The 11,678-nt window shown below is 33.3% G+C and overlaps 1 protein-coding gene across 1 annotated transcript; it reads left to right on the forward strand.

Moving 5' to 3' along the window:
• On the forward strand, positions 4,043-8,360 carry LOC18585944 (coronatine-insensitive protein 1). Its single transcript, XM_007009029.2, has 3 exons — positions 4,043-4,819; positions 6,384-6,855; positions 7,277-8,360. Exons 1-3 carry the CDS (start codon positions 4,323-4,325, stop codon positions 8,087-8,089), a joined length of 1,782 nt encoding a protein of 593 aa, XP_007009091.2. The 5' UTR covers positions 4,043-4,322; the 3' UTR covers positions 8,090-8,360.

The raw sequence follows: 11,678 nt of genomic DNA on the forward strand, positions 1-11,678 counted from the left end.
ATTTAAATTTTTTTAATAGTTTAAGAGCTTTTTAAAATATTATACCTTTATAAAAAATTTTAAAATTTTGAATTATAGTTATTTCTATAAGTGGTTAATCTTGCATCGGACGTTGAAATTCGAATCTTTATTGATAATTGATAACGATCAATGATTGTAATCATAAAAAACACCAAATAGTAAAAGTCAAAAATGATTATTAGTGAGTTGATTATGCTTAACAAAGGGTAGTTGATAACGACGACGATTTTAACTATGATCAATTAGAATTGATTTTATGCATACATAAATTAACAATGCAAAGGTAGAAAATAGTAACTTGAGTTTTGACCAAACAAAAAGAACCAAAACGCTTGCAAATCACCTTATTTTGTCATCTTTATAAATTCAATTCATATAAAAATAGCTAAAAAAAATCTAAAGAAATGGCTAGGAAGAGAACAAATTGGACAAATAGGATTTTGATATTAATTAATGAATATTTCGGGTTTACCTAATCCCTAGATTTGCTATGATAAATCCATAATTCAACTGTTTTTAACTTTATATTCGAGACATTATCAATATATGAATTTAATTTATTATCAATAAATCAAATGCTGTCGTTTTATTAAAATATTAAATTAAAATTTTTTTAAAATTAATATTCATAATTTTAATTTATCGAAGACTACTTGAGAATCTACGAATTGCAAATGGGAAGCAAAGTTTCTAGATTGTTAGAACTTAGGAAATTAGACTTTGGAGTGGGAATTAATTTATTCTTATAATTAACTAAACTCCATATTGCTATAGGCTACAAATCATAATCCTATTGGATTCTTTAGTAGACCATAGCAAGTGGCCAAGTAACCAAAAAGACCTAAAATTACATCAAGTGAATGAATATTTTATGTGCAATTATTATTTAATTATCATAAAGTGGATCTCACTAATGTCAAAAGAATTAATTATTATATGATTGAAAAAAGCATAACTCAATTGACAAAAAGATATGTGATGTTTGAGTTTTTGAACATATATGGATTCTTTATCACAAATAATATTTTTAAATTACCCATTTGTTAAATTAAATTATATAAGTTAGATGAGTAATTTATTTTTTTTATTTTTTAAAAATAATATTTACATACCTATAAATATTTTCAAGATTAGGAGAAGTAATTCATAAATTTTCTTTAATTTTCTCACCCTTTAATTTTCAATTATAAAAAAAATTATTAAGTTTTTTATTTTGCATACAATCGATCGATTAAGACACAAAAATAAAAAAAAAAGCACAATAAAGGTATAATACGTATAAATTATTACTTAATCATAGAGTGTGGTCTCATAAATATATAAATTTAAAAGTTTTAAAATAATTTAAAATAATTATTTTTAAAATTATAAATATTTATTTTTATAAATTCTCGATTTTTAAATTTATTTATTTACACAATACATAAGATAAAAATCGTAAAAAAAATAATTTTTTTGAGAAATTATTAACGTAGCTAGAGGACAAGGAAGTCATTTCCAAAAGTTGCAGCCTTTTCCTCAGGTGCCTTCTGGCACCATTCAGAGCAGGAAAAAAACAACTAACGTTCCTCCAATGGAAGAGTGCCACGTAATAAGCACAGATCTTGGCTCCTTAATTTTGACACACCTCGTCACCAAACCTCGAACCTCAGCCTCCACGTCATTCGTAGCTTTTAATTCTGACTTTTTCCTCTCAGCGTACAACCATTCTTTGCGTTACAGCTGTCATCTGTTCTGGCTTACCACCTTCAGTCAATGTTTGCCACGTGGCATTTTATTTTTTATACATTATTAAATTTTTTATTTATACGTATAAAATAGAATATTTCGTTTGACTTTTTTAATATCTGTATTTTCATAAATCAAACGAAAATGTCTTGCTAAAGAGTTTATTAAGATATTAATATCTTTTTTCACGATATGTAGAATATAATTTCTTAATAGGTTAAATTGCATCACAATATTTAAATTTCTAATTTTTGATAAAATAAACAACATTTGTTTTATAAAATTAAGCATAGGATTTTGCTAACGAGTGTGCTAACGACATTTTTTAAAGTGATTTTTTTGTATTAAATATAGTAATTGATGACTAATTTGATAAAAACGTTATGATTATACATTAATACGATATTTAAAACATATCGTCAATCACTTTTTAATATAATTATTAAAAAAATCAATCAATTTTTTGCTATTTTTCAGTTACCAAAAGTCTCTTTCGTCTTTGAAAGTTTTGATTTGATTTAAGAAAGTGACACCCCTTGTCTTTATACTTTATTAGCTACTTCTAGAAGAATTGAAAATAATAATAATAATAATAATTCAAAATAAAATAAAATAAAAATCTCAAATAATTTTTTAATACTGCAATACTATAACAACAAGTTAACAATATACNAAAAAATATATATATATGAATATATATATATATAATTATATATATATAAAACGCTCTTTCATTTTTATTTAATTAAATTTGTTAAAATACGTTATTATACATTGAGAAATATGTTATTTTAAGGTGAATTTTTTATAATATTGAATAAATTATTGATGAGATTGATCAATTTGAAAGGGTTTGCTAAGCATGATTGAACATCTTTGTCTTGAAAAGGGAAAAGGAGAGCTGTTTAAACAACACATTTAAATAAAATGATTGATTGAAAATTGATCAAACCCTAAAGATTTCTTGACTCCACTTTGCTATAATTATCTACTTTAATTAATTATCAAATACAGTTGTGAACAAATTATCTTTTATTTTATTCATGATATATGACCCATAACAATGACTAGTTCTAATTAAATTATTTCCCAATGTCAAATTGGATGTTAGATGTAATAAATACCCAATTCCAATTATTTAATTTGGCTATTTGCGATCGATTTTAATATGAAGTTCAATTAATGGGTTCTCATAAACACTTGTTTGTTCATACGTTACTTGTCAACGAGTAATGTCAACTAAACCTATCACTCATTTTTAAAATTATTTTATTTATAAATAAATACGAATTCAATAGGATAAAAAAATTTACGATAAGTACCCTTTTTTTGGTCATGGAACACAATTATTCACACTAAAATACTTAACAAATATGGAATAAATAATGATTGAAAAAAGCAAAGGGAATACATTCTTGAAGATCATGTGTTGGCAAAATAAAATAAACATATAGAATGTTGGGGCAATAATATAAACAAAACAAAAAACAAAAATGGAAACTGATAATAAATCAGAAATAATTGCCATTCTTATTATGGAAATGGTATAAACAAAAGAGAAAAAGCTAGAATTTTTGTCAGTTTTCTTTTTTTTTTTACTTCCTCTTTTACATATATTTATTTTCATGTTAATACTTGTTTTAACTCAAGTTCGGAGTATATTTTAAAAACTCTAACTCACGATCCGTTAAATTTATTAAATCAAGTTTATTTTGAATAAGAAAATTGAATTAGAATTTATACAAAGAGGATAAATTTGAATTGTAAGAAAAATTTATAAAGACATTATATAAAAATTCGTCGCTTTTTTTCTTTCAATTTTTTCTTATAATTACTTAATTACAATGATATTTTATTTATAATATTTCGATAAATCTTATATAATTTATGATTGGGTTTGATTAATCGATTAATTACGGTGTAATAATTTTTTAAAAAATATGATCCATAACAAAGGAATCTACTGCCATAGAAGTACCATTGTCTAGCTGACACATCCAATAGGATCATTCCACGTCATATCCCACCCATAATTTAATATTTAATAAATCTTTTTTTACGCTCCCCATTTATGATTCCTGATTGGTGGCAACAGTATTTTCTTTTGTCGTTTTCCTTTTTTTTTTTTTCTCCCAATATTTTTATAATAAATTCGAGAACCGCATAATCAGCTGAGTCCCCTTGTCCGAATCTGATCCCGTAATGTTGTTTTGCAACGTCAGATCTTCCCTCTCCGTTCGATCTCCACCGTCCATTTGTTCTCCACTCTTTATCTACTAATTTTTTTTTTAAAAAGTTTCAGCTCTCCTTCTCTGTTTCACGTTTCTGTGGGCGCTCTCTACTCTGCCATGCCTTCTCTACACGACCCATTTTTGACCCGATTCGTTTAGCCCCGGGGGAAATTTGCTTCGTTTCAGATCCTACCGCCGTTTCGTTTCTTCCACTTCCGTAAAAGAGAAGAGTTCCACGCCCGTTTCTTCTTCTTCTTCTTCTTCAGATCAGTCTTTTTTTTTTTTTGCCGTTTCGCGTTTCTGGTTTATTTGGGCTGAAAAGATCCGATTCGATTGTATTGAATGGAGGAAAATGATAACAAGATGAACAAAACGATGACGTCACCAGTCGGTATGTCGGACGTCGTTTTAGGCTGCGTGATGCCGTACATCCACGACCCGAAAGACCGGGACGCAGTTTCGCTCGTGTGCCGACGTTGGTACGAGCTCGACGCGTTGACGAGGAAGCACATAACGATCGCGCTTTGCTACACGACGAGTCCCGATCGGTTGCGACGTCGTTTCCAGCACTTGGAATCTTTGAAGTTGAAAGGCAAGCCTCGGGCGGCGATGTTCAATTTGATACCTGAGGATTGGGGAGGGTACGTGACGCCGTGGGTGAATGAGATAGCTGAGAATTTTAATTGCTTGAAATCTTTGCATTTTAGAAGGATGATTGTTAAAGATTCGGATCTGGAAGTTTTGGCTCGGTCTAGAGGGAAGGTTTTGCAGGTTTTGAAGCTTGATAAATGCTCTGGTTTCTCTACTGATGGTCTCTTGCACGTTGGACGCTCCTGCCGGTAATTCTTTTTCTTTCTGTTTTTTTTTTTTTTACAAAATTTTGTTGTGTAGTTTAGGGTTTTAGTTTCTTTTTTGAATTTTATGAGCTTGAAATATTGTTAATTTTGCTTGTAAAGCGTGTTGAAATTCGTCTTTTTAATTCGATATTTTTGGAATGAATCTTGGCATCTTTCTAAAGAAATATGGCTTGAACTGAGTGGAATACAGTTCAAGGATTTATGTAGTCATTTCCAACTACTTGGGTGTTGGAGCTTAGTTTAGTTGAGTTGAATTGCTGGAAATATGGCAAGAATTCTCACTATTTCTTAGATTTATGAGTATTGACTTGGTTTATTTCTTGGGAAGATAGCATGTAGTTTTCTTGTATCTATATTACTTGCTCAGTTAGAGTATTTGAAAGATTCTAATAGACTCAGATGCAAGCTCAATGGCTTTTATTTGTAAATGTTCCGTTGTTTGAAGTTGGGGTAAATCTTCCTTTTTCTCAACCCTGTAAGCGCTGTATTTATAGATGTGGCAATTGCTTCATTGTGTGGTTGTAGAACTGATGGTATAGCTATATGAATGATGAAATATTGCTGTTGCATATGTGGGGAGAACGGCAGTGCTTAGAGTTGCATTAAATTGTATTGGGTCACATCTCGAAACTTTAGGAGGTAGCGTCTGGTCAAGTCAGGGAAGGAGCAATGGTGGAAATTTGTTTTGGTTTCATGATGCTTGAAGTTGAGTAGAGTATTGCAATATTACATCGTGAAGCTTTGTGAGGTTGCAGTAAGGCACTCTAGCATAAATGAATAGAAGCTAATAGCAATAGATATGCTTTTTGACTTGATTGACCTGTTAATGGTTCATTTATAGAATGCATCTGCTGTTGTCCATCTGTAGTAGTCAGAAGAGAGTTCGTAGATAAGAAGATGGATTTGAGATTTTACAGTAAAAGGGGTTTCTTAGCTATTTAAAAACCTAAGATGAATTAGCGAATTGCGTATAATTGCTGAATAGGCCAACTGAAAGAAGTAAAAGAAAAGTGTTAGCTTCTTATCTGTTGGTGTAATATTAATAGTTATCAACATTGAAACTCTGGAGGCTTGTCTATTCTAATTTTATTTATTTATCAATTTTTGGCCTTAGGACATAGGTCTAGTTATTTTAGTTTTATTTCCCATCGTTGTGCACTTACATGAGGTTTTGTGGAGATTGCCATTTAGTTGTTTATTTCACTTTGATGGTCATGTAATTTCTATCGTGTGATTTACTTCTGTATGTTTAGCATGTTACTTGTTTGCTTTTCTCTTCTGTGAATATATCTGGCATCAGGTGATTGCATGTTGGAAATAGACTATTATATTGACTATGGATCAAGTTGCGACAATATTTAATATTGTTGCTGCTTGGCTTGTGCTTGTCCATGACAATTTTTTCCGTACTTAGTGCTTAGTGGTATTTACATGTTCTTTTTCACAATCTGCAGCTATAGATTACTGATCTCTTTGATTGGAGCACTGCTGGATTTGTGCCTTTCAATTCGTAGTTTATAACTTATATCTTTATATGTTTCCTCAGGCAATTAAAAACCTTGTTCCTGGAAGAGAGCTTAATTGTTGAGAAAGATGGTCAATGGCTTCATGAGCTTGCAGTAAATAACTCAGTTATGGAGACTTTGAACTTTTATATGACAGATCTTGTCAAAGTGAGTTTTGAAGACCTTGAACTTATTGCTAGAAATTGTCGCAACTTGGCCTCTGTGAAAATTAGCGATTGTGAAATTTTGGATCTTGTTGGTTTCTTTCCTGCTGCTGCTGTTTTAGAAGAATTTTGTGGTGGTTCTTTCAATGAGCAACCGGATAGGTACCATGCTGTATCATTCCCCCCAAAGTTATGCCGTTTGGGTTTAACATACATGGGGAAGAATGAAATGCCAATTGTGTTCCCTTTTGCATCCTTGCTTAAAAAGTTGGATCTCCTCTATGCATTACTTGACACAGAAGACCACTGCTTGTTAATTCAGAGATGCCCCAACTTAGAAGTTCTTGAGGTAGAATCACAAAACTATCGTTTCTCTTAATTATCTTACTGTCACTTTTTTCTTGGAATTGCATCTTTGATCTTGTTAATTTTTTGGTCTGGCTACAACTTTTTTTGGGGTTCCAAGTGGATTTTATGGTTTTTTTATAAAGTTTAGCATTTTTCTTTTTTTTTTAAATGTTCTTTAAAATGTGCTTCCATTATCAAGACACATTTGACCTTGCTTTCTGGTCTGAGCTTTAACGTAGTAGTATATTATTATTAGAATGTTAGAATTTTCTGTGTAGCAAAGTTAATCTAGCATTGAGATTTCAGTAGTTGAATATTAACACAAAACACCAAAATGTGGAGGAATATTATAGAAAGGACAAGCTGTTGTTTTGATTCTATTCTTAATAAGGTCTAATTGAATGTATTCGCTGGATGGACAGACAAGGAATGTTATTGGAGATAGAGGATTAGAAGTTCTTGCTCGAAGTTGTAAGAGACTAAAGAGGCTTAGAATTGAAAGGGGTGCTGATGAGCAGGGAATGGAGGATGAAGAAGGTGTGGTTTCACAAAGAGGATTAATGGCTTTAGCTCAGGGATGCCTTGAATTGGAATACTTGGCTGTTTATGTATCTGACATCACCAATGCATCATTGGAATACATTGGGACTTACTCAAAAAATCTCTCTGATTTTCGCCTAGTCTTGCTTGACCGAGAAGAAAGGATAACAGATTTGCCTCTTGATAATGGAGTCCGGGCTCTATTGAGGGGCTGTGAAAAGCTTAGAAGATTTGCTCTGTACCTCCGACCTGGTGGTTTGACTGATGTAGGCCTCAGTTATATTGGGCAATACAGTCCGAATGTAAGATGGATGCTTCTAGGTTATGTTGGGGAGTCGGATGCCGGGCTTTTGGAGTTCTCTAAGGGATGCCCAAGCCTGCAGAAACTAGAAATGAGGGGTTGTTGCTTCAGTGAGCATGCACTTGCAGTTACTGTGATGCAATTAACTTCCTTGAGGTATTTGTGGGTGCAAGGATATAGAGCGTCACAATCAGGTCGTGATCTTTTAGCAATGGCTCGTCCATTTTGGAATATCGAGCTAATTCCTGCAAGACGAGTAGTTATGAATGATCAGGTTGGAGAGGCTGTTGTGGTTGAGCATCCGGCTCATATACTCGCGTATTACTCCCTAGCTGGACCAAGAACAGATTTTCCAGAAACTGTTATTCCTTTGGATCCATTAGTTGCTGCGTAGAGCTGTAAATATGACCTATTTTTCGAAGTGTCCATTTTTCCCATCCACGTTCTGTCTATAAAGTTTCTGCACCTTTCTCTTTTCTCTTTTCCTTTCCTTTTTGTTTAGAGGGTTTCCAATTTGATATTTCATTTTCGATTTTATTTCTAGACTTTGTCCTGTAATAAGATTGTGTTTTCTTCTGTAATTTTGAAAGCACTTGCACTCTTGGTGGGCTACTGTTTTTGTCCCTTGTCCCTGGAAAAAGTAGTGAATGACTCTTAACGGAATACTTCTGGTAGTGGCAGACATTGGACATGTCATGACATTGATCTTGTTCCTGCAGAGATTTGTGTGCTTGAGTGTCCCTTTTTTTTTTAGGTGGAATGAATGAAAACGAGTTTTTCAGATAGAACGTGTCCAGCTCTAAGACTGAGATTGGCTGTGAAAGATGCCAAAGAAAGCCATCAGAATTGGATTTTAGTAGTGGCAAAAGCTTCTGCAGGAGAAAACTTTCATGCATGTCAGTATGTCATTGAAAAGAGAGCTTCACAGGAACCTTTTTCCCATAAAATTTTGTGTTGCAGATGGACCTGGTAGAAACAGTAAGTAATTTTCCTGCCATCAGGAACATGTTTCCCACCAGTGTATTACTGGAAAGTTTTTTGCCAATGGTAAATTCATGATTTGCTTGATCTTAGTTCAGGAAGTTGGAAATTGTTTATGGCAATGGAAAATGACACCTGGGGGCTGGTTTAACATTATTATTATTAATTTCTTTTTTATCAAATGTTTCTAATTCTATGTTGGGAATCAAAGAGTTAGAAGCTTTGTTGAATAGAGTTTGAAGAAGGGATTATGGGGGACTTAGATGAAGTAAAATTGAAGAGTGGAGAGCACTGTTTTTACAAAAGTTCCAGCTAGAGACGGATATGGACCCTGCAAATTCCTGAACCCATCCTCTTTTCTCTTGCCTGTCATTTTCCTCCCTTCCCAAGGTAGAAAGGTATCAAAAAAATCTTATTTAGTACAATGATAAAGGAAAGTTTATAGGTAACTATGGGAAATATCCCTTCTCGTAAACCAACTTGATTGAGTTAGTTCTAGGTCCTGCTCACCTTCTTAAGTTTATTCATAGAGTGTACAAAGACCTGGTTCAAAGGATTGCAGCAGCAGCAGCAGCAGCCGCCGCCCTAGAAGCTAGAGCAATTAGGGTACATTGTACTTATGAATTGTAGCCACCATATCCAATTTGAAGCTTGTATTAAAAATGGGGTTTGCAATTTAAGGTGGTGTATCTTGTCTATTCTATTTGGGTCCATTACCTTTTGCAGATGCTGACAGTTCAGGGCTGGTTCTGGATTATATTTACTTCAGTTTCAGGACCCATTTCAGAGATTGCAGTGTACAGTGACTTCATAAGCATTGACCATGGAGAGTTGATGTTTATGATAGTGTTTTTAGTTGTGAATTAGTATAACCATAACTTGGGAAACTTGGCTTGAAATGAGACAACCCAAGATAACTCAAAATTAGACTCGCAAATCAGACTATCAGATTACTTGAGAAAAATGTATTACTAGCAAATGTTACCAGCATCATAGGCATTGCAAATGCCAGAAAGTTGGAAGGAATTCCTTTAATATGAAATCCAATTGTTGCTTGGTGTCCTTAAGCCAAGAATCAACCTGGCAACTGCCAGTGATTACAACTAAAAGACCATTAGAATTAATCCCAAGACTACAGCTTGATAATAATTAAAGACAACCTAATGATGAGATGGGATAACTTGTTTGAGCATTTCAAGGGCTCTGGAGAACACTGCCCATCCTGTTTCTATTTTTCTTTTCCCTAGTGGCCAAATGTTCCAATCCTGGTCCCCCCCCCCCCCCATCATCCAGTTTGATGTTTTTTACCAAGAAGCAGGTGGTTGCTTGTGAGTAGCATTTCAAGTTGTGGACTCACCATTCTTGATGAATGCTGCCAGTTAAAAGGAAAAAACAATGCATGAATCCATATTGGCATTTCAGTTAGTACAGTTCTCAACTTTTTTAGACTGAAATTCCTAACCAATCTATTAACTCTAATGGAATTGAATGATATGCATATGGATAACAGATTGGAAAACTAAGTGGTAACCTTGGGGAAGATATTAAGCCTAGGATACACCCAAGTTTCTCTCTTTTCTGATCAGGTATTTCCTTAAGAGAATCTCCACAAGATAAGAGGAGAAAAATCTATACTAAAGAGCTCAGAGTTATGCGCTAAGCCTGATCCTGTTTGAGTTCCACCAGAGAAAAAAGGAAGATATGCTGAAAGTCATGTCTGAACATTTCAATCACATGCTATGGATTTCAAAGCAGAGTGCATCACAACTGGATTTCATCAACTGCAAGTGCTCTAGTACAGAGAAATGGAGATCGCTAAGATTGAATATAAGATCTTTGTAAGAGATCTGCAGGATAAGAGCATTGAGATACCAAGGGTACTAAGAATTGAATGTTAGAGAAAACTACAAGAAGCCACATCTCACAGCCTGGTAACCATCATAACATCTTTGATTAGTAAATCATTATCTGACCATGAAGGTAGGTGATTCCACATGTACAGTTCTCTTATCACTTTATATTTCCACTGTCTTATTCCATTTTCTCATATCAAACCAAAGCAATGGGCTAAGAAAGCCAATAAAGCAAATTTAGAGCTCTGGGTCCTGTCCCTTTTTATACTTTTTTAGGCCACTGGTTATGTTCCCCCTTAAAGATCAAAGTCCCAAGCACATGCTGCATGGTACAGTATTGTGCACTATGAAGAATTTTTAATACCAGAATTTACTTGGATGTCTTATTTGATCTAATGCAGTGAAATGGGAAGGAAGCAAAACACATTTCTCTTACATTGGATTCATTTTTTAATCCCTGTTAGAAAAATTCAAAGCTCTAGGCCACCAACAGCGCTGTCTTACATCAACACTTGATTTACTTTTACATAGCAGATTGTAAAACACTGCCAGGCCATGAATATATAAATAAATCTGTGTCTAGGTGATAATATCAACCTAACTTTATCAATCTTGTGTGAGATCTGACGACAAAAAGTTCTCATACCAAGATCATCCTTAAATAAAGTAGGCCAGTCTGTGATATATATCATGCTATTGTAATGGGGGGATTTGTATCAAAACAAGTAGGTCTAATGCATGGTTCGTCATCAAAAGGGGATTTTGAAGGTGGGATCATTGGGTTATTGCTAAAGCAAGATTGCCTCTTTTGTTTTTTCTGGAAATTAAAAGAACGAAAGATGGCCAAAAAGTATATGGTGTAACCTTCTCCAAGGTTTGATCAAATTTAGAATAAAGATGGGTAGAAGTGCTTCATTATGCAACTTGCAGAAAGGCTGCTTCTCTTAGAAAAATAATATAAAGTAGATAGTTTTTGTCATCTTCTGACGAAAAAAAAAAGTTGGTAAAAAACAATCATGTCGATCATGTTTGCTTTTGTAGCTTTTGAACACTCAAATTTTTGTGTGGCTTAGAAAATGATATACATGCAAATGTGACATGGGTAGGGCACTAGGCTGGCCTTTCATCATAGTTGCAACAGCAGCAGCA

This window comes from Theobroma cacao, chromosome 10, assembly GCF_000208745.1.
Source record: "Theobroma cacao cultivar B97-61/B2 chromosome 10, Criollo_cocoa_genome_V2, whole genome shotgun sequence".
In the NCBI taxonomy this organism is placed as follows: Eukaryota; Viridiplantae; Streptophyta; class Magnoliopsida; order Malvales; family Malvaceae; genus Theobroma; species Theobroma cacao.